Source organism: Schistocerca nitens, chromosome 1 (assembly GCF_023898315.1).
Source record: "Schistocerca nitens isolate TAMUIC-IGC-003100 chromosome 1, iqSchNite1.1, whole genome shotgun sequence".
Classification (NCBI taxonomy): domain Eukaryota; kingdom Metazoa; phylum Arthropoda; class Insecta; order Orthoptera; family Acrididae; genus Schistocerca; species Schistocerca nitens.
Window position 1 is genome coordinate 1,012,837,470 of NC_064614.1, and position 24,493 is coordinate 1,012,861,962.

Consider the following 24,493-nt stretch of genomic DNA (forward strand, 5'->3'; position numbering starts at 1 on the left):
AGAAACCGGCGGCGAGGTAGACACATCTTCACTTTCTCACCCTTGTAATTAATATATCGGGTGTTCAAGACGTTGGAAAGCCGAGTGTCTCTAGATCTTACACCGAAATTCTCAAGGCACTACATATCCCTCCCCTTAGCTTGAACACGCGATATTTTATACATAATTATCATGTACATACAGTAAGGACACATAGGATAACTCTTCATCTTTTAATAATGTATCTTTTCTATCAGTAACAGTGAACATGCCTGTTCTCATTACTTATTACTCTTTTTTAATTTAAGATGTGAATCTTTCTATCCCTGTTGGAGTTAGCTCTTTTCAATTCTCTGGCAATTTGTGTGTACCAAATTTTTGTTTTCTGCCTTTTCCCAGTCGTAAATTCCATGTGTATATAACTCATGAATACTCTACTACTTTGTTCTTATTTCCTGTACTACTTTTCCTAAGTATGTACTTATTCATTACTTATTGTAATCTGGAGGAACTGTGGGTAAAATAAGTGTTTCCTACTTCTGACACTTGTAAATCTAAAATGTAAAAATGCTAGTGCTGTATAGAATTCAAACCTACCAGATTCATCCCTTTAAACGTGTGACTTCTGTCACAATAATGCCCTTTTTCCCTTTGGGAACAGTACCTATATCTTACATGGGTTGATCCAAAGAGTACCCTTTCTCCTTCCATTTTGGTAAGTACGTACCTTTCTTATCCTCCTATGGTACAGGTCTCCCATTCTTGGTGCCCCCATCTGCGCAGTATAGATTAGCCTTTCACATGTCTGCCTATCCACCCTTTTTCTCATCAAATGTCGATTGCTCCCTCCGTATTCGTCTTGAGTAGGCCTCCTGGTTCATTGCTCTAGCATACATCTTTATGTATACTATTCTTATTGTTGGTTGTAATAGCCAAAAAACTAGCAGATGTCTGAATGATGGATTTAATGAAAGCAGATGTAAGTATTAAACCTGTAAATATTAGAAGTTTAAATTTAATTCATGTACATAATTTTACTACGACTGAGGATCGTGTTTATCTGGCATGTTTCACACCCAGGATGATTCCCTCTTTTATGGGTCTATGGAATGAATAATTAATCTAATCTAATCTAATCTAAAAAATATTCTCTGGTAAAATTACAAATCTACTTTACACCTCAACTCCACTTTCCAATACTCCATCTAATACCCTAGAGTCCTCTTTCACTCCTCACTCCTGCTATATAAACAGATATCATGCGTACACATAATAGATGCTATGTCTACTCCCAGTAGATACTATGCCTTTTCTCAAAGACTCGCACGACTAACTCCAATTAACTTATCCCTGTTTTGTACTTACTGCCCCAGTTCTCCTGCTACTGCTTCTCTAGGCACATGTGTTAATTGTTATTCTTATGTCTTTATATAGATGTAAATATATATGAGAGCGATAAAAAAATAATGATGAATATATATGAGAGCGATAAAAAAATAACGATGCAGAACTTTCACATATGAACAATGTAATATCTGCATCTACTCAGATGTACATATGTTGATTTGGACATCTTCAGTTTTCTAATCTGTAATTTTCATGTTTGTGTATAAGTTTCTCTTTGTGTGTATGTCTATGAGCGTTTGTGCAGCCTGATTCTTCGGCCTACTTATGTGAAATAAGTTGTAGGTACTTCGTAATGACAGAAAAACAGAAGGACTTCTGCGATATAAGTATATGAATATGGAAAGAGGGAAAGATAGGTAGGTACTCAGATGAGGAGTAAGAAATGAAAAAATAGAAATAGTTGCTAAGATCGAAGAAGAGAAAGCAGATAGCCCCAAAGACAGGAATTCCTTCCCACCCCCTCTTCTCCAGGATCCGTACTTTGCCGGTACTTGAGTGAGAAGCCGGAGGAGGTATGATGTTAAACATCTCCTACAGAATGGACATTCCCACCTTCACCTTTGAAGTCCCCAAAGAAAAATCTTAGCAACCCCTATGGAACGGCAAATGGTGAAGAACCAGTCATACTTGTCTGCAAGGGTTGTCTGAAAGGTGTGGTGTGTGTTTAGTGTTAGTCACACTTGTGCTTGCACTACCCACCTCTTCCGAAACTAATACAAACCCTCCCTTATACATCACATCTCATAAAAGGTATAAAATATTCTATAAAAAATAGAAATTGTACACTACGCTAACATAGTTGTTTAGTCATTCAGTTTATACTATACTTTTATACACACATAAAATCCTCTATTCAGTTTATGTTGTCTTGACATCACTCGATTTAAATAGTACCATCGTAGTATACTTCCCACTAATATAACATTCTATTCATTTCGCTTCATGTCTAGAGCTCACTGCTCATCAGTGATTCTCTTAAATTGGTCTCAATCTTGAAGTCATATCCAGTTTCCTACATACTAAAATTATAGGATAATTTAAGGATTCAGGAATAGATGACAGAATAGTTTAAGATTTTAAGGGAATTCGGTGCAGGGAAAATAGTACAGAAGAAACACCGAAAACAACTCGGGATCCGACGCTCGTCACTCTGCTCGTTAACACAGAACGTTAACGTCCCTGGGAAACAGATGTGACTCCACCCAGAGCCCATGAGTCTGATCTTAACCTCACTTGAGCAAGTGCAAACCAGTACTTCTCATTAAATTCTTAGTGAAAGCCTCCCCACAACATAAGTTACCACTTTACTAGGAAACACAACGTTAAGTAAAGTTATTCTATTTTCTACTTTGTCATAGACAAGTTTGAATTCTTCGCACAAGTCGTCCATAACCTTGCTAGCATCACTAAGTTTGGAAAAAGCCACTGTCGAAATGTTTCCAGAGATTATACTCTCGGTAACTTCTCGATCTTCAATTAGTTCAAATGGTTCCACCAAACTGCTTACATTTATAATGTCAGAGTTGGCTATTTTTCCTTTTAAACTTTGTCCTATATTATCTATTCGCAAACTAACAATGCGTGTAGTAACATGTGGGATTTTCGATTGAATAATCGACATTACTTTTTTGGGTCAATCTGTGCTCTGTTTCAAAGTATTCATTTTCTGTCTTACGGAATTAAATTTTACATTACATACAGTTTCACAAAATTTTAATTTTTCACTAAATTCCGATTCTACATTATTACATTTATCTTCAATGTCAAATTCTAATTTTTTATTTAAATCTTGAAGTTGCTCTTCCTGTCTCTGGTTAAATTCAGTAAATAGTTGATTAACATGAGTATTCAAAGAACTAGTGAGTTCACTCTTTAAATCTAACTTCAGATTTTCTACCTTATTATTTAAAGAGTCAAATTCAGTCTTTAATAAAACTGTATTTGCTGTTTGACTGTTCAAGGTTTCACTTTGATTACTTAAAATTTCACTCTGAACAAAATTTTTCACTTATAGTGGCTGAATCAGCCTTCTGGTCATCCAACGTAACATTCGACTGAGTATTTTGAGCATTCGACTCTGTTCTCACTGAGTCTAAATTTAGACTAAGTTCTCTGATTAAATTTGCTACTTCAGCCCAGTCTGGCATTTCCTTATTCACTGTCGTAGTCATGGCTGGTTCTGCTAGTTGCTGTTCTTGATGCATAACTTTATTGATTTTAGACCTAGTAATCATCTAAAAGAAAATCAATTATTGTTTTTCGCTCATCCGGCATAGAGCTCTAGCTGCATTGGTGAGCGGATGTGTAATCAGCGCTGGTGGACAACACCGGCGCCGGCGGTGTCGAATGTTCGTTTTAGCGTCGGCGTCGGCGAGCGGACACGGAGTCAGCATCGGTGAGCAGCAGCTGGTGCAGTCGGCATTGGTGTCTTGTTACTACGTCGGCATTATGTATGTATGTGAAAACTGCTTACTCTCCACACCCAGTCTTCTTAGTTGAAAGGTTGAGGTCTCCTCTGCGGTTTTTTCTTTTTCGCTATTACTTTCTCACGCCTTTTACTATGTTGCACTCACCTCTTTCTCCCATTGGTTTATTGGACTCAATACAATTACTTTAAACAGTTCTCACATCTTGTTAGGCCTGGTTGCTATGGCAACTCATATCATCTTCTTCCCGTTCTGTCTTAAAATTGCGGTTTTCTTCGGGTCCTGTCACTTAGGTCGCCACATTTTAACATATTTTTTTTTTTTTTTTGACAACATGAGACAGTGTGGTACTGGGGTGCAAGACTCACATGTCTCTCGCAGTTGACTTACGTACTGTGTGCAGCCGATCTTCTCGTGTCAGACGGCTGCATCAGTCTCCACAAACTCTTCTTCTCCGAAGGCTATAGCTGGTTAAACTAATTTCAGAATAGACTTCTTTTCTACTCTTGAAATGATTCTGTACTTTCGGGATACTTTTTGTTCAACTCTGATGTATTTTCATCTCCACAATAAAACACAGCTTCACAAGTTTCACATAGTGTTCAACTCTTGCAAGTCAACCCCCATTTTGGACCATTAGATACTAACAGATACAATTACAATATGTTTGGTTTAATAACCACTATAAAACCAATTCTTGCTTCTACCAAGTCCTACACCATAAAATGAAATGTGTCTTTAGTTCAATACATAATTCATTTGTTCACAACAAATACAGTCGTTATACCATCAAGGAATAAAGTATGCTTGCTCCTTGTACTGGACATACAGCTTCTATGGCGCGAGCAGCAAACACTTGTCTGCGCTGATCGACCATCACTATTGCAGTATTCTCTTGATACAAGTCCATCCTTCACACACAGAAACTGGCACCTCATACTTAAAATGTCGGGTGTTCGAGACGACGGAAAGCCAAGTGTCTCTAGAACTTATACTGAAATTCTCAAGGCACTTCACAGTCCCAAACACCTTGCCAGCTTACTATAGAGTCTTGGCCTTCACCGTGGTTCGTTATCCTTACCTCACCTGCTCTTCACTGGGTTGTTTTGTTTTTAGCCTATAATGGTATACACTGTTTCATAACAGACTTTTGAGTTTTAGCGTTTGAGTTTCATTTTAGCGTTCAAGTTTCATAACACAAACATGTATGAAGTGATGATTCAATTCCCACCCAAACTCCATTTTTAATCTATATTTTTTTCATCACTGTTCATTTAATTTAATTTATGTGACATTTGAGAAGTAATATAATTTCAAAAATACCACTTATATTTGCAGGAAGTTTTAGTGAATTTCGTGTTATTTGACTACTTACTATTTTTAATTAAATGTAATTATTAGAACAAACATGTTTATAGTTATCAACAAGTAAATGAAGAAACACATAGAGTTTCCGTGAAAATGTATGCTTGTTGCGATTTGCAAAATCCCTTATACGTACAATCTGGTGAGGTGCCCAGAACTACTTTGCACTTTGACACTTTGAGCTGCAGACACAGAGGTAGGTTCCACTTGGCAGTTAACATGTGCAGCAGTGAGATATTGCTAATGTAGCAAGAACGAATATTGTAGGTGAAAATTTTTTTGAATATCACAGAATTTACGGTTGTATTACAGAAATGAAGGCTTGAGTGGGAGTCAAACCATCGCTTCATGAATGTTCATATTACGAAGCTCGGACACTAACTGCTCGACCACCATGAACTGTAACCTCTGGCACCTATGCACAGATACATCAGTCACATAATAAATGTGTAAAACTTTTCTTCCAATTTTCGCAGAATTGCCATAGTAGTTTAACGTATTGCTTGCACATAATGCTGTTTTAATGGCTTTCTAAAGGTTTACAAAGTTTGAAGTAAATCCATGAGCCCAACATCATGGCCTCTCCTTGTAAGTTAAATTCTTTGTGTGAAATTCCCTGGTGTCCAAATATCATACATATTCCATAGTTCTTTTGGACTATATAGAAATAATGAACTGCATAGTTCTGTAACACGTCACTTGGCAACAGACTGGAAACTGGGGAAACCATCTATGTCAGAAGTGAACTAAAGACGTACCTTATTAACAACCATTTTACAAAACATGTGATTATTTAGATTCTGGGATCAAAACACCCTGTTGATACTATGCAATGTATCCTGAGACTGTTATGATAACTGAGTTCTATTAATAACTGTCCATAATTTGTGGAGATATTAAGCAAATAGTATAACCAGGAAAGCAGGAATTTTACCAAAATGTTTGTATCTATTCAAATTGTATTATATTCAAACGATGATGACATGAGATAAACAAGAAATATGTTCGAGAGCAAAGCAGATATAGATGAGACCCTTCGTTTTTAAATATTTTTGTCTATGGTAACAACATAAGCAATTACACAACACTTTTCTGTGTGATATTGTGATTAGCTGTGCAGTTAGTCCTGTTTGCTGGCAGCTTCTTAATGCCATCACTGTTGAAAGAACAGAATCATATTGCTAGACAACAGCATATAAAGTCTTCCACAGCTGATTCATCCTTGAATTGTTTGCACAACATCACAGGGTCAAATATGGGCTGTAAAACAGGGTAGTCAAACAATGTTCATCCCATCTTTTCCTTTTTATGTTGTGTAAGAGCACAATATGGGGGCAGGCAAAGTGAGAGAGATTGACTTGTATTGGTTGACCATGTTGTTTGCTGGGGTAAGCAAATCTGTAATCTCACTCAAAAGTTTACAGTACTGTGATGGGTTGGTGCAGTGCAAATGCAAAACTCAGTCTGAAAAAGACTGTCAGTTAAAAAATGACAGTCCCAAACACCTTGCCAGCTTACTATAGACTCTTGGCTTTCACTGTGGTTGTTTTATCCTTACCTCACCTGCTCTTTACTGGGTTGTATTGTTTTTGGTGTGTAATGGTATACCCTGTTTCATCCCAGATCAGGATGCACCTCAGAAATGCACTGTTTTGATTTGCAGACATTGCTGAGATCCTTTCACTAACTGGCATGCATTTCAACTTCTGTTCTTCACTCCAAAGTTGAATTCATTGTACAGTGACCTAGTTCCTATGATGGCCTGATAGTTTCCATAACTTAATCCAACCTGAGGATCATTTTCTGATACCGTCAGATATACCACCTACAATGAGATCTAAAGTGGTGCTTATGTTCTTGCCCTTAATGCTTGTACACAGACAACACTCATGCTCTACTTCTCAACCTGTGTGTGGCCTTCCTTGAACCCCTTATGTCAAGCAGCCTGTTTCACCAAACTGTTCTTTCAATTTCCATAAAATTTCCACCCATTTCATACTTTCGTGAACAAAAAATCTGATGATGCACTGCACAGTCATGCGGTATGCTAGTTGCTCAGACACTATGAGCAGTACTAACATTTGGGCTGTGAAGGCCAACTGCCATCTATCCCCACTTTTGATATTCCTATCTGTGCTTTGTAGGAGTCATAACACCCTTTCTTCAGTGATGCAGGTTCAGAACACGGTCTTTTGCAAAAAGTGATTCTACCAATTTCATATTTGTGATGTGTGAGGAAACTAACTTTGTTAGATTTCAGTGTACGGTCTAGACATTCACTCTGTGCATTTGTTAGTACTAATAAGATAATCAGCTTCATAGATACCTTTCAGTGACTACCTATCTCCATAGTAGACTGGAATGCATACGGAGACCTACTAACGTTGTCCAACTGCTAAATAACAATACTGAGTACGGAAATGAGGGATTTTTACTGGTGCAGTATCAGCACGTGAATTGGTTTTGTTGACCTCAGGCTCTGATATTCAGGAACATTTGTTCATGGGCTGAGTTTGCTGTGAGGATATCTCTGCTGACCGTTAGCATTTTTCATGAGTTTTGCAGGGTGCTGGCTTACAGCTGAATCACTGGTAGGTCTCATGCAGCCACTACTGTGATGCATCCAGGGGCTGGGAGGTCTGTATTCTGATCTGGGTGAAATAGCATTTGGGGTAGTGGACTGAGGAAACTCTGGCAATGAGTGTAGGTACCTATCTGCTTTTGTGCTTGCATCTTGCTACCATCTGATACATTCAGTTATAACCAGAAATAGCAAAAGCCAGTCTCAGAACCATGAAACACGGAAGAGTTTGTGAACATCATAAACACCCTAAAGAAAAATAAATCTACTGGGGAAGACTGTACATTGCTGAGCTTTTAAAAGTTTCCTGTTGAGAAAGCATTCATTGAACTTACACATATGTAAAATATGGGAAGGATAATAGTTTTCAGCAGTGTGGATGCTTTCACTAGTAAATGATCTGCACAGGAAAGGAGACTATTTAGAGCGGATAACTACAAAGGAATATTGCTGACTTAGCGATAAATAATGATTTGCTCAAGGGCACTGATGAACAGAGTGGGAAATTAACAAAATTCACAAACTGGTAAATACCAGGGAGGGCAAATCATGCATGGAACAGTTTTTGAATTTGAAGCTGGTAACTTCATTTCAAAAACAGGGAAGCAAGAATTTTGTACTAGCATTAGTAATTTGTTAGCAAAACAAGTGCTTGAAAGTTTTTTATGCTATGGATTATGATAGAAAATTCAATAAGAAATTCAATGAGCTGAGCAAAAAGACGTTATCCAACACAATAGTACAGGCAGTGAAGGAAAATAGGGGAAAAAATTGATGTCACAAAATTTTGTTCAGTTGTAGGTGCAAGTGTAATGAATAACATTCTAAAAATCCTGACTGGAGGGATATGAGCATGGGAGGGAATGGAAGTTTAAAAATCACTTTTTTATAGTTTCTGTTCGCCATCTCAAAAGCAGTTTCTAGCGAAAATGCTTCTTAGTACAAAATTAAACTAAATTAAATTTCCCACAAAAAAGATTCTGTTCATTTTTTCTGTAAGTCTGATAGCAGATTGCTAGATTGTTGTCATAAAATGCACTGCCCTCCTTCATAGGTCTGCAAAATGAACAGCGAACAGGCAGTTCCCTATTTTTTCTACCACACCACATAATGAAAAGCCCCTGCAGGGTGTTTTACAGAGTTACACTGATCCATATATGATCAGACGTGTTCACTTTGCATTACAAGAGGGTTGAAAAATTTAAATATATAGTAGAATGGATTGGAAAAAACTATGATAGCACAAATTAACAAGATGAATTCACCAAACAAACACACTGTTTGCTGTATTTGTAGTGGGAGAGACAAAACACGAACATTATTCTTTAATCCGTTTTTATTGGGAAAAGCAATAAATAAGAAACATTGCTGGTGTGAACAGTGTAGTCAAAACAAAACACAATTTAAGCAAGAAACAACGTATGGATCCTACTTCAGATCTTATAACAGAAGAATAACAAAACAAAAAGTTTTCCTCTCAAGTCTCTTGCTCGAAAAGGTCCACCAAGAGAGAAAAGGTGGAAGCGAGACTACTAGTGTGTGGTCAGCACAGGATTACCACAAAGCTGTCCAGCGAGGCCATACCACCATTACCTGACACTCTTGAGTCACAGACCGAAGTTACCACTCCTGACAATCCAGGTCTACCAGCAGATGAGGTGTGCAGATGTCACTAGTGGGGTGGCAGATCTCTACAAGTCCAGGTGGCATGACAAACTGCCGGCTGGCTGGCATCGTGCCAGCTTATAAGGCTGGTTGGCGGATGGATCTTCTGGGACTATTTTCGATCATGTGAGTGGCATAGGAAAATAGTTCGGTTGTTGACTGTGACCTCTGGTGCTGCTGTCGATCTGTGGTGCTCGGCTAACGGACCCTGGTGGTTGTTGGCTGGGACACGAGGCTGGAGCTTTAGTTGTGCCATAAACATCTGCTTTGGTTTCACTCACTGTGATGAAGATAATTGGGATCTTAATGCAGTAGCAGGAAAATATTAAAGACTAGTATTTCAGTGGGAAAGAAATGACAGCACTCATCTATTAACAAAAATTTGTCAAGAAGAACAATATGTAACACATTCTTTCAGAAGAAAAATGAAAATGATCTTAACAATGGCAAAATGGAACTAAAAATGAGAACTATTTTTTGTCATATAATCAAGAAATAATACAGAATGTGATGGTCTCAACACTCCTTAGAATTTTAAGTGGTAATAAATAGTGGTGCGCATATAAGAAAGTGGGTGAGGGAGGAAATGAACAGTGGCAAGGAGCAGTGTATAACATCACTCCGCAGCCAGTTGCATCATTCTGCCGCACCTACCTGCAATGCGAACTTGGGCCTGTCTACAACTTTGACATTAGTTTCATATTAGTTTAGGTATGGTGAGGATACTTACCCACTACAGTGTTCATTACAGGCGATGTAAAACATACATGCCAAGTATTCTGTTAGAAAATGACAGTGATAGTTTTGAAGTAAAAAATTCTACTAAGAAGAATCAGAAGCAGAAAAAGTGGCCTGATGTAGCTCTCACCCAAGTATGCTGCTTAAGTATGCACTGCTATAATGACATACAGAGTGAAAATATACACAAATTAAGAAATAATGAAACACATCATGCAAAAAATAGAATTATTCATTCTAATTGTTTATTTAAGAATCAGTATGTATATCAGATTAAATTAAGAAACAATTTTTTTTTAAAAAAAGGCACAAAAACATTACCACGAAAATTATATGCAGATGATGAGATTCTAAGGGCTGAAAGTAAAGACGGTTACAAATACTTGCATACATTCTCACAAAGTATACACTGAAAATTTTGGGAACTTTAAATAAAAGTGGTAAATCCATAGTAAATTACATTGCAAACACAAAGTTATTAGGGATAAGAATTGATTATTGACATGGAATGAGAAAGTGAGCACACTGGCAAAGAGAATGTCGCAGCACACTATTCTCTTAGGGTCTTATCATCAGTGTGTAATAGCCAGTGCTTTGTGGTATCATTCTGTTTCTTTGTACGTTCCCATATTAACTATGGAATTCTTTTCTAGGGATTAAGTCCATGAAAACATGGGCACAGTTTTCAAACTGCAGAAAAGAGCCACAAAAAATAACTCATTGTTAAGGATATATTTTAAAAGATGACTGTTGTGCATATTACAAAAAGCATTTGTAAGCTCAAAATCAAAAGTTCTATACATGTCAGCAAAAGTCAGTAGCATCTGTAACCAAAGAGGTTGGCTACGAACGGCATTATGTTCCCATAGTTACTGGCCTAACTGGCAATTCAGTCACAGGTGTAACAACCCACAAAGGGGTTAACACTCCTTCCTAATTACCTTTCAAGCAGGACAGGGTAGTAAATACTGAATGGAAAAGTGCTACATGAAGTACATAATAATTTGGTCATTGGAAAAAGTGACTCCACTTCCCTCTCCTCCCCTCAGAACACTGCCCCATCCCCTCACAACACTGCCCCCATCCGCTCACAACACTGCACCTCCCCTTGCCCCACTGCACCTCCCCACGCCCCGCTTACGTTGCCATCCCACTTTCCCTCCCCTGCCGTCCCACTTACCCCTCCCCACCAGTAGTCCTCCAACCAAACCTCCCGTCACCCTCCCCCTCCCCACCCATCCCATCACCCTCCCCCTACCCTCCCACAGCATTCTGCTCTACAGCACCACTGTCATACCTTCCCCTCCCCTCCCCTCCCCAACTATCCAGTTGTCACCCTCTGCCCTTCATTCTGGTCATCACCCCCCCCTACCCACTCAACACTTCCCACTACTCTCCGGTCCCCTCCCCTACCCACTCCAGCCTCCTCCTGCCCTTCCCCAACGCCCGCCCCCCTCACAACGCCCGCCCCCCTCACAACGCCCGCCCCCCTCACAACTCCCGCCCCCCTCACAACTCCCGTGCCCTCACAACTCCCCCCTCCCCATACCCGCCTCTCTCCCCACCGACACATACCCCCCTCCAGGCCCCCTCTTATTCCTCCGCTCCGACACCCATCTCCTCCAGTTGCCTCACAAACTCCACTGTGACCCTCACTCAACACGACTCCTTCCCCTCACCCTCCAACCCTCTTTCCCTCACCCCTCCAGCCTACTTGTCCCTCAACCCTCTTTCCCCTCACACCTCCAGCCTACTTGCCCCTCACCCCTCTTTCCCCTCACCCCTCCAGCCTACTTGCCCCTCACCCCTCCAGCCTACTTGCCCCTCACCCCTCTTTCCCCTCACCCCTCCAGCCTACATGCCCCTCACCCCTCTTTCCCCTCACCCCTCCAGCCTACTTGCCACTCAACCCTCCTTCCCCTCCAGCTTTCTTGCCCCTACACCCTCCTTCCCCTGCCCCACCCCCTCCCACGTCTTGCTCCTCAATCCTCATCCCCCTCCCTCTTCTTGATCATCAGGCTTCTTTCCCCTCACCCATCCCACCCTTGCCCCCCATGCCCTTCCCACCCTCTGCCCCCCACGCCCTTCCCACCCTCTGTCTCCACACCATTCCCGCCCTCTGCCTCCACACCATTCCCGCCCACTGCCCCCACGCCCTTCCCACCCTCTGACCCCAACGTCCTTCCCACCCTCTGACCCCAACGTCCTTCCCACCCTCTGACCCCAACGTCCTTCCCACCCTCTGACCCCCACGCCCTTCCCACCTTCTGACCCCCACGCCCTTCCCACCCTATGACCCCCACGCCCTTCCCACCCTATGACCCCCACGCCCGTCCCGCCCTATGACCCCCACGCCCTTCCCGCCCTTTGACCCCCCCGCCCTTCCCGCCCTCTGATCCCCACGCCCTTCCCGCCCACTGACACCCACGCCCTTCCCGCCCTCTGACACCCACGCCCTTCCCGCCCTCTGACCCCCATGCCCTTCCCGCCCTCTGACCCCCACGCCCTTCCCGCCCTCTGAACCCCACGCCCTTCCCGCCCTCTGAACCCCACGCCCTTCCCGCCCACTGACCCCCCCCCCCCGCCCTCTGACGCCCACGCCCTTCCCGCCCTCTGACCCCCACGCCCTTCCCGCCCTCTGACCCCCACGCCCTTCCCGCCCTCTAACCACCACGCTCCTCCCTGCCTGCCCCCCATGCCCCTCCAACCCACTCCCCACCATGCCCCTCCCACCCTCTCCTCCCCACCCTCTCCCCCCCCACGCCCTCCCACCCTCTCCCCCCCCACGCCCTCCCACCCTCTCCGCCTACGCCCCTTGCACCCTCTCCCCCCACGGCCCTCCCACCATCTCCCCCCCACGCCCCTCCCACCCTCTCCCACCCACGCCCCCCGCCTTTTGCCCCCCACGCCCTTCCCGCATTTTGCCCCCCACGCCCCTCCCGGCCTCTGACCACCACGCCCCTCCCGGCCTCTGACCACCACGCCCCTCCCGGCCTCTGACCACCACCCCCCACCCGGCCTCTGACCACCACGCCCCTCCCACCCTCACCCTCCCGCCGCCCCCCCCACCTCTCCCGCCCTCTGACCACCACGCCTCTCCTGGCCTCTCCCCCCCACACTCCTCTCACCCCCACGCCCCTCCACCCTCTCCCCCACACACCCCTCCGCCCCCCCACGCACCACCGCCCTTTCCCCCCCACGCACCACCGCCCACTCCCCCCCGCGCACCACCGCCCTCTCTCCCCCACGCACCACCGCCCACTCCCCCCCGCCATCCCCCCACACTCTCCACCCCTCTCCCCCCCCCCCACGCCCCCTCCCTCACCCCCCCAACACCCCGCCCTCTCGCCCCCATGCCCCCCGACCTCTCCCCCCCATGAACCCCCCTCTCTCTCCCACACCCCTCTCGCCCTCTCTCCCAAGCCCCTCACACCCTCTATCCCGCACGCCCTTCCCGCACTCACTCACCCACGCCCCTCCCAACCTTTCTCCCATGACCCTGCAACTCTCTCCCTCTCACCCCTCCCACCCTCTCTAATCCCACCCACCCGTTCTCCACCCTACCGCCCGCTCGCCCCTCCCTCCCTCTCTCCCCTTCGCCCCTCCCATCCTCTCCCCCTCACACCTCCCGCCGTCTCTCCCCCGGGCCCCTACCGTCCTCTAACCCTCTCTTCACTTTGCTCCTCCTGCCCTCTAACCCTCTCTCAACTTCGCCCCTCCCGCCCTCTAACCCTCTCTCAACTTCGACCCTCCCGTCCTCTAACCCTCTCTGAACTTCGCCCCTCCCGCCATCTAACCTTCTTTCCCGGTCGCCCCTCTCACTCTTTCCCTTGCACCCCTCCTCGCCCTCTAACCCTCTCTATCCCTCGCCCCACTTACCCTCTCTCCCCCTACCCTCCCCCCCCACTTACCCTCTCTCCCCCTACCCTCCCCCCCACTTACCCTCTCTCCCCCTGCTCTCCCGCTCACTAACCCTCTCCCCCCTGCCCACCCACCCACTAACCCTCTCCCCCCTGCCCACCCACCCACTAACCCTCTCCCCCCTGCCCTCCTGCCCACTAACCCTCTCCCCCCTGCCCTCCCACCCACTAACCCTCTCCCCCCCTGCCCTCCTGCCCACTAACCCTCTCCCCCCTTTCCTCCTGCCCACTAACCCTCTCCCCCCTTTCCTCCTGCCCACTAAACCTCTCCCCCCTGCCCTCCTGCCCACTAAACCTCTCCCCCCTGCCCTCCTGCCCACTAACCCTCTCCCCCCCTGCCCTCCTGCCCACTAACCCTCTCCCCCTGCCCTCCCACCCACTAACCCTCTCCCCCCTGCCCTCCCATCCACTGACCCTCTCTCCCCCTGCCCTCCCACCCACTGACCCTCTCTCCCCCTGCCCTCCCTCCCACTACCCTCTCTCCCCCTCACTCTCTCTCCCCACCCGCCCTCTCTCCCCACCCGCCCTCTCTCCCCACCTGCCCTCTCTCCCCACCCGCCCTCTCTCCCCACCCGCCCTCTCTCCCCACCCGCCCTCTCTCCCCACCCGCCCTCTCTCCCCACCCGCCCTCTCTCCCCACCCGCCCTCTCCCCACCCGCCCTCTCTCCCCACCCGCCCCCTCTCCCCACCCGCCCCCTCTCCCCACCCGCCCCCTCTCCCCACCCGCCCCCTCTCCCTACCCGCCCCCTCTCCCCACCCGCCCCCTCTCCCCACCCGCCCCCTCTCCCCACCCGCCCCCTCTCCCCACCCGCCCCCTCTCCCCAACCCCTCCTCTGCACCTTCTCACCCCCTCCCCTGCGCCCTCTCACCCACTCTCTGTCGCGCCCTCTCACCCCCTCCCTCTCGCCCCCTCTCACCCCCTCCCTCTCGCCCCCTCTCACCCCCTCCCTCTCGCGCCATCTCACCCCCTCCCCCTCGCGCCATCTCACCCCTCCCCCTCGCGCCATCTCACCCCCTCCCCCTCGCGCCATCTCACCCCCTCCCCCTCGCGCCATCTCACCCCCTCCCCCTCGCGCCATCTCACCCCCTCCCCCTCGCGCCATCTCACCCCCTCCCTCTCGCGCCATCTCACCCCCTGCCCCTCGCGCCATCTCACCCCTCTCCCCTTTCCCCAGCCCACCCTCGGCCTCCCCCTTCACCACGTGCCTCCTCGCGACCTCCACCTTTCTGCATGCGCCCCCTCGCGCCCTCCCCCTTACCTACGCGCCCCCTCGCGCCCTCCCCCTTACCTATGCCCCCCCTCGCGCCCTCCCCTCCTTCGCCCGCGCGCCCTCCCCTCCTTCGCCCTCGCGCCCTCCCCTCCTTCGCCCTCGCGCCCTCCCCTCCTTCGCCCTCGCGCCCTCCCCTCCTTCGCCCTCGCGCCCTCCCCTCCTTCCCCCTCGCGCCCTCCCCTCCTTCCCCCTCGCGCCCTCCCCTCCTTCACCCGCGCGCCCCCTCGCGCCCTCCCCTCCTTCCCCCGCGCGCCCTCCCCTCCTTCACCCGCGCGCCCCCTCGCGCCCTCCCCTCCTTCCCCCGCGCGCCCCCTCGCGCCCTCCCCTCCTTCCCCCGCGCGCCCCCTCGCGCCCTCCCCTCCTTCCCCCGCGCGCCCCCTCGCGCCCTCCCCTCCTTCCCCCGCGTGCGCCCTCCCCTCCTTCCCCCGCGCGCCCCCTCGCGCCCTCCCCTCCTTCCCCCGCGCGCCCCATCGCGCCCTCCCCTCCTTCCCCTGCGCGCCCTCCCCTCCTTCCCCCGCGCGCCCTCCCCTCCTTCCCCCGCGCGCCCACTCGCGCCCTCGCCGCCTTCCCCCCGCGCGCCCCCTCGAGCCTTCCCCCCGCGCGTCCCCTCACGCATTCTTCCGTTTCCCACGTGCCCCCTCACCCCGTCCTCTTACCCCACATCTGCTCTTTCCCTTTCCTGACTCCCCCACGCACCCCCTCACCCTCTCTGCCTCCCCACTTATCCATGCACCCCCTCACCCCCTCCCCTTTCCGCTCGTGCGCTCACTCACCTTCCCCTCCCCCCATGCACCCTCTCCCCCTCTCCACTCACCCACACGCCTTCTCACCCTCACCCCCACCGCGGTGCGGCCCATCAGCCCTGCCCCCTCCCCCATGTGCCCTGTGCCCTCCTCCCCTTTCCCAATGCGCCCTCACCCGCTTGCCACCCTCACCTCTCACTCCACCCCTTCTCCCGCCCCACTCCCCTTCCCGCACCGCTCCCCCTCCTGCGCTGCTGCCCCTCTCCTCCTACCCCCACTCCCCTCCCGTGCCACTCCCCTATCCTCTCCCCTCCCCTCTCCTATCCTCCCCCCACCCCATCCCACACCACTCCCCATCCACCCTGCAGTTTCTTCTCTAAGTAAAAACTGTCACAAGTAGGGATCTTTTGGTGGTTCAGCAGGTGCAGTGCATTAAGATATTACATTGTGTTGTAAGACATGTATCCGTAATAGTTTGTGAGATATGGGTCAAATATTTTAAAAAATGTCATCTCCAGGAAATCGAGTTTAATCATTTTATTTGATATCAACTCACATATGGAGTCATGCCATCTCCTAGAAACAGCCGGGCTCATAATCAGCATTATCTGGATCGTGTACTTGATCATCCTGCAAACCTAGAAGCTTCCTTCTTTTGCTGCCTCTTGCTTCTTTGGTCATTTCCTCAGCCTCATGCTGCACTTTCATGATCATAAGTCGATCCATTTACTGGAAGACTTGCAGTGTGTTGGATCCTGGAGCATACCCTAATTCTTCCCTTATTGTCATCATTAAACCTTGTCGCAGCATCAAAAACACCCAAGCATAGAGTTTTCATGCCTACAAAGACGTTTTTTGGTATTTGGGTCCAATTGACATTATTGAAAGACTCATTTGGGTTTCCTGTTCGAGCATGGAGACATTTGTAAAGAAGATCAGCATGAGCTAACTCTATACATTGGCTTAATTACCTCCATCACTGCAGATGGTAATCTGTTTTTGGGCCAAAATTGTTCCTCTGCACCCACTGCCTGAGCTTTGTGGTATTTGCACCATGAATCAGCACCAGGTTGGCAAAGACCAAGGATAGGTGTATCATCAGTGGATGATTTGTGGAAGAATGTAGCCCACACTGCTCTTTTCATTCCTTGTATGTCATGTGTGTTGTTTCTTATTTCTGTACTATAATGTTGCTGGAGTTCATCAGTGTTTTTGTCTGTAAGTCTTCCTTTACCATTTAAAGTCTTTGCATCCTATAACTTCTCTTTTCCTTTAGTCTGCTTCAATTTTTGAAGGCATGTTCCCGTCTGTTTTTGAATGTGGCTCACACATTCAATCTTCAAAATATGCTTTTCACCATAAGGTTGGCTTTCCATGACTGATTTGAAGGCCTTTGAATCACCATCCCCCAAGAACTCAGTGTACTCAGTGTAGCCTCCATACCCCCGCTAGTTCCCTCATAATTCTTGGCACAATTTGTTTTATGACTTTCACTTGTTTCATTGTCAACTGAATTACACTGATGGCAGTATTTAGTTAGCACTTCAATGTCTAAAATTTTACCTGTGTCTACACTAGTGACGGTTTCAACTGCATTTTTAGATGTGTGGCCTCTCTTCTGCCATGTACCATCAACTGCCACAGATAAGTCTGTTGTGTTATTTAATTGTACTCCTTCTTTAGCAGCAGCTTTCATAGAAGCAACATATTTGACACATTCATCAATTACTTCTATGTACTTACGTGATGTGGTTGGTGGGTTTGACAAGTTCAGTGTCGCACATAATACTTAAGGTGCAGTGAATCCTTTACCTAGGCACCTCATTCCATACAAGAAACTAACATCCATACAAGAAACTAACATTGCTCTCTTTTGCGAAGTCGAAAATGATGTAGAGAGCCTGCAAACTTTGCACTGAACAACCAATTTGTTACCTAGTCCAGTCCTTGCAGATGTGCCCTCAAAGATGTTAATTTACCCACCACAAACCTAACATGATACAGCAAGTTGTAAAACTTGTCCTGACACACTCAAATCTAATAAAACATAACCTAAACTACTTACATTATCTCTTTTGTCAATAAATAAATCCTTATGGTTTCTAAGTTTCCTCCTCAAAGCACTATTAGGTGTGTCCTTTTCATGTGTCTGTGAAACATCTATTTCAGAATGAACACTGCATTCAGATGCAGTTATACATTGATTTCCATGGAAATGTCACTTCTTAAAAGAACTCTTTCTTTTAGTCACGTTGAAAAGAGGTATAAGAACATGTAATAATACGCCACACCACTCTGTTTATAGTTCAATGTCTATAGAACACTACACACACACACACACACACACACACACACACACACACACACACACACACACACACACAAATTAAGTCCACAAGATGCATGTGCAATACTGCCATTTCTGTTTACACAGTGCATCCAACCTCTTAACATGAATTCAAGGAATAAATAGCTGAAAACCACAGCCTTGTAGATTGAATAGTTCCAGAGATAGCAAGTCAATGCAGAAAGACCGTATTTTTTTATACTAGCACTATTAACTTTGAAATGATAAAAAGTACACTTCCAATAGGAATTAATCAACAAATGATGCATTCAAATTATTCAGGAGAGATCAAATAATATTAAGAGAGAATAATTAGAAAATGTGACTTCTTGACCAATTTCACCATGCATACTCCCCTTAAAGGAAACAGAGGTATGAGACATGTTTTTAAGGAAGGTCCATTTGAACATAAGTACACAATGAAAGGTTATTTCAGAAAAGTAAATTTATTTTCAGAAAGTACATACTTCACTCTATTTTTGACATAGGTGTCAAGTTTGTTCAAACACATATCATACTTCTCAACCAAATTTAAAATACCCTCTTCATAAAAACTTTTCCGCATACTCGTATGACTAAGCGTTAACTGCCATTTTCACATTGTCGTCATCATTGTAACGGTTGCCACTGAGGTGTTGTTTGAGGTGGAGGAACAGATGGTAATCACTTGGCGCAAGATCAGGACTGTAGGGTGGGTGGTCTAAAACTCCAGCCAAAACTGTCCAATAAATCGCGGGTCTGACCTGCAGTGTGAGGTCTTGCGTTGTCATAGAGAAGGACAATTCCCTTTGTCAGCATGCTGCATCTTTTGTTTTGAATTACACTGCATAGTTTTCTCAGGGTTTGGCAGTATGCTGCTGCATTGATAGTGGTTCCTCGTTGCATGAAGTCGACCAACAAAACACCATGCCTATCCCAAAACACCGACACCATGTTTTTGTGCTGGGACAGAGTCTGTTTGGCCTTCACCTTTACAGATATGCAAAACCCATATTTTGTCTCCAGTTACGATCTGACTCAAGAAGACATCACCTTCTTCGTGATAATGAGTCAAGAAAGTCATCGCACATTCAAATCTTTGGTTTTTGTGGTCCTCTGTTAGGAGTTTCGGGACCCAACGGGAGCACAGTTTCCTAAACTTTTGGTGTTCAGAAACAATGCTGTAAAGCACTGATCTCGACACGTCAGGAAATTTGTTTGAGGGACCTGTTCTCCCGAATCCTTGCTTCAACTGAAGCCATCAAATCATCTGTAATCAAAGAAGGGTGACTGGAGCGGTCCTCATCATGGACATTGTCACGGCCATCTTTGAATTCTCTCATTCACGTACGCACTTTGCTTTCACTCATAACACTATCACCGTACACTTTGCAAATCTGTCAATGAATTTCTGCTCCAGGTAGGTTCCTTGCTGACAAAAACCGTATCATTGAGCAAACCTCACACGCAGTGGGCAAGTTGATAGTCTTAAACATTTTGAAAACACAGAACAGAACCATACAGGTTAGCTACAGAGCTGAAAGTGAGCACAGTTGTTCCTGAGGCATGCCATTACACAACACATGCACTCATTGCGGTATGTGCGTGAACTACTAGTGTCTACAACAAAGCGGACCTTGCTGAAAATGCACACCTCATGTAATGAAAGAGAAGGTGGCTGTCTGATGTGACGAAAGGAATTGTCTCATTGCATGGGCAGTACATGAGCATGCAGTAGCCATAGAACAAGCAGTTATGCAGGCTGTTTTACAGTTTATGGTGTACAAGGAACCATGGACTCATGTTGATATTTGAGGGGTAGGTGTCAAAACCTGAGCACCTCAAAGAATGGAGGTGGTTTATGATGGGAACCCGACTGTGGCTAGATACCACCACAATAGTGAGTGACTCTTTTAAAATGTTGAAATAGGTACTATGACAAACTTTACATCTTCTACTTCGCGAGTTTATGGAAGCCAACTACCACTGATGTAGTGATTTATGCAGTACAAGATGACATATTTTGGAGCCATGATTAACTGAATGTTAAGACTGTCACTACAAGAAATGGAAGTCAATAAGAAACTTTGGGTTTTGTAACACACTTCGTGATCAAAAGTATCGTGACACCTCAGGCTGTGCACTATGAACAGGTGCTCGATTGTATTGAAAGATGCAGTCGCCATCCCCAAATTGCTCTTTAACAGTGGGGAGCAAGAAGGTGCTTAAAACATCAATGTAGGCCTGTGCTGCGATAGTGCCATGCAAAACAACAAGGGGTGCAAGCCCCCTCCATGAAAAACATGGTCACACCATAACACCACTACCTCCGTATTTTACTGTTGGCACCACACGCGCTGGCAGATGATATTCGCCGGGCATTTGCCATACCCACACCCTGCCATCAGGTCACCACATTGTGTACTGTGATTCGTCACTCCACACAACATTTTTCCACTGTTCATTCATCCAATGTTTATTCTCCTTACACCAAGTGAGGTGTCGTTTGGCATTTAACGGTGTGATGAGTGGCTTATGAGCAGCCGCTCGACCATGAAATCCAAGTTTTCTCATCTCCCGCCTAACTGTCATAGTACTTGCAGTGGATCCTGATGCAGGTTTGGAATTCCTGTGTGATAGTTTGGATAGATGTCTGCTTGTTACACACTATGATCTTTTTCAACTGTTAACGGTCTCTGTGAGTCAACAAACACGCTTTGGTGCTGTACATGCCCCTTCATGTTTCTACTTCACTATCACATTGGAAACGGTGGACCTAGGGATGTTTAGGAGTGTGGAAATTTTGCATACAGATGTATGACACAAATGACACCCAATCACCTGACCACATTCGAAGTCCGTGAGTTCTGCAGAGTGCCCCATTCTGCTCTCTCATGATGTCTAATGACTACTGAGGTCGCAGATATGGAGTACTTGGCAGTACGTGGCAGCAAAATGCACCTAATATGAAAACCACATTTTTTTTTGGGGGGGGGGGGTGCAGATAATTTTGATCAAATAGTGTAGGTTGCTCAAAATAACAATTATTACTCAAATATTGTCAACTACCTATAGAAGAGGGGACACTTTTACACAAAATTTTCAACATTGGTGAACCGAAGGGAAGGCAAATTATGTTGTAACGGACATGATCCTGACAGAATAACACAATGTCTTCCCAGTTTTAAAGCCACAGACACGCAAATAAGTAGAAGGATTATATATTGTGACAGAAATGACAAATATTCAAGTTCAGGTGGCAAAAGTGTGGTAATTGTAATAGATGTACAGCAGGCAAATGGATATATTAGACAGATAGGCTGAAACTGTACTGTGTAATGCAAGGAATATACGTATGAACACAGTTTACTGATATCAATATAATAGAGGGAAACATTCCACGTGGGAAAAATATATGTAAAAAAAAGATGATGTGACTTACCGAACGAAAGCGCTGGCAGGTCAATAGACACACAAACAAACACAAACACACACACACACACACACACACAAAATTCAAGCTTTCGCAACAAACTGTTGCCTCATCAGGAAAGAGGGGAAGGAGAGGGAAAGACGAAATGATGTGGGTTTTAAGGGAGAGGGAGCGGAAAGACTTACCTTAGGGGGAAAAAAGGAAAGGTATACACTCGCACACACGCACATATCCATCCACACATATACAGACACAAGCAGACATATTTAAAGACAAAGGGTTTGGGCAGAGATGTCAGTCGAGGCATCTCTGCCCAAACCCTTTGTCTTTAAATATGTCTGCTTGTGTCTGTATATGTGTGGATGGATATGTGCGTGTGTGCGAGTGTATACCTTTCCTTTTTCCCCCCTAAGGTAAGTCTTTCCACTCCCGGGATTGGAATGACTCCTTACCCTCTCCCTTAAAACCCACATCCTTTCGTCTTTCCCTCTCCTTCCCCTCTTTCCTGATGAGGCAACAGTTTGTTGCGAAAGCTTGAATTTTGTGTGTGTGTGTGTGTGTGTGTGTGTGTGTGTGTGTTTGTGTTTGTTTGTGTGTCTATCGACCTGCCAGCGCTTTCGTTCGGTAAGTCACATCATCTTTGTTTTTACATATATGAACACAGTTTGTTAGATTTGTGTTCCATGGATCAAATTGCATGGTAATTCAAAAATATACAGATGTGAATTAGTGATTTCTACCTACTGCCTTTTACGCATTACAATAATAGAAATTTTTCTATGGAATAGGAGCAGTTATAAAGGTGAAACTCTTTCAGTTTGTTTTCAAATTTTACTTTGGTGTTTGTCAGACATTTTATAGCACTGGTTAACTGATTAAAAATTTTAATTACAGCAATGTGCACCCCTTTCTCTGTTATAGACAAACTTAATGTGGAGATAATGTATGTCATTCTTCCTTCTGTTATTGTAATTATGTACATCATTGTTACTTTTGAATCACAGTGGATTATTTACAACAAATGTTGTTAGGGAATAAATATATTGTGAAGCAATAGTCAGAATGCTCAACTCCTTAAACATGTGTCTACAAAATGATCATTGGTGAGCACCATATATTATTCTTAAAGCATGTTTTCAAGCAATGAAGTCTCATTTCTTAAAGAAGAGTTACCCCAGAACATTATTCCACATGACATTATTAAATGAAAATGTGCAAAATATGAAACTCCCTGTCAGATTAAAACTGTGTTCCACACGCAGACTCAGACTCAGGACCTTTGCCTTTGAAGGGCAAGTGCTCTACTGACTGAGCAACCCAAGCACAACTCACGACCCATCCTCACAGCTTTACTTCCACCAGTACCTCATCTCCTACCATTCAAACTTCACAGAAATTCTCCTATGAAACTTGCACAATATTTGCAGCGTCATGGCTCAGCTGCAGCCTGGGGGTGTATGCAAAATATGTCAACTTACTTATTTCTTTCTCCCCAAGATTTGCAGTGATTTTAAGTGCAAAGTGTGATGAACCCATTGTCATCACTGGTGATGCTACAACCAGTATCAAATTTCATTTAAAGGTTTTATATGATGAAGAACTTCCCCCATGAACCATGGACCTTGCCGTTGGTGGGGAGGCTTGCGTGCCTCAGCGATACAGATGGCAGTACCGTAGGTGCAACCACAACAGAGGGGTATCTGTTGAGAGGCCAGACAAACATGTGGTTCCTGAAAAGGGGCAGCAGCCTTTTCAGTAGTTGCAGGGGCAACAGTCTGGATGATTGACTGATCTGGCCTTGTAACATTAACCAAAACGGCCTTGCTGTGCTGGTACTGCGAACGGCTGAAAGCAAGGGGAAACTACAGCCGTAATTTTTCCCGAGGACATGCAGCTTTACTGTATGATTAAATGATGATGGCGTCCTCTTGGGTAAAATATTCCGGAGGTAAAATAGTCCCCCATTCGGATCTCCGGGCGGGGACTACTCAAGAGGACGTCGTTATCAGGAGAAAGAAAACTGGCATTCTACGGATCGGAGCGTGGAATGTCAGATCCCTTAATCGGGCAGGTAGGTTAGAAAATTTAAAAAGGGAAATGATTAGGTTAAAGTAAGATATAGTGGGAATTAGTGAAGTTCGGTGGCAGGAGGAACAAGACTTTTGGTCAGGTGATTACAGGGTTATAAATACAAAATCAAATAGGGGTAATGCAGGAGTAGGTTTAATAATGAATAAAAAAATAGGAGTGCGGGTTAGCTACTACAAACAGCATAGTGAACACATTATTGTGGCCAAGATAGACACAAAGCCCATGCCTACTACAGTAGTACAGGTTTATATGCCAACTAGCTCTGCAGATGATGAAGAAATTGATGAAATGTATGACGAGATAAAAGAAGTTATTCAGGTAGTGAAGGGAGACGAAAATTTAATAGTCATGGGTGACTGGAATTCGTCAGTAGGAAAAGGGAGAGAAGGAAACATAGTAGGTGAATATGGATTGGGGGGAAGAAATGAAAGAGGAAGCCGCCTTGTAGAATTTTGCACAGAGCATAACTTAATCATAGCTAACACTTGGTTCAAGAATCATAAAAGAAGGTTGTATACCTGGAAGAATCCTGGAGATACTAATAGGTA

General features: G+C 45.7%; 1 protein-coding gene across 7 annotated transcripts in view; it reads left to right on the forward strand.

The window, feature by feature from the left end:
- LOC126195835 (lysophospholipase D GDPD1-like) overlaps positions 1-24,493 on the forward strand; it is a 211,298-nt gene that overhangs the window by 30,136 nt on the left and 156,669 nt on the right. Inside the window, exon 1 of one of the 7 annotated variants that reach the window (XM_049934519.1) lies at positions 3,559-3,781. The exons of the other annotated variants lie outside the window; for them this stretch is intronic. Within the exon in view, the coding sequence (XP_049790476.1) occupies positions 3,687-3,781 (95 nt within the window). The 5' untranslated portion in view covers positions 3,559-3,686. Of the gene's footprint in view, positions 1-3,558; positions 3,782-24,493 lie in introns of those variants that run through there. 7 annotated transcript variants of the gene reach the window in all.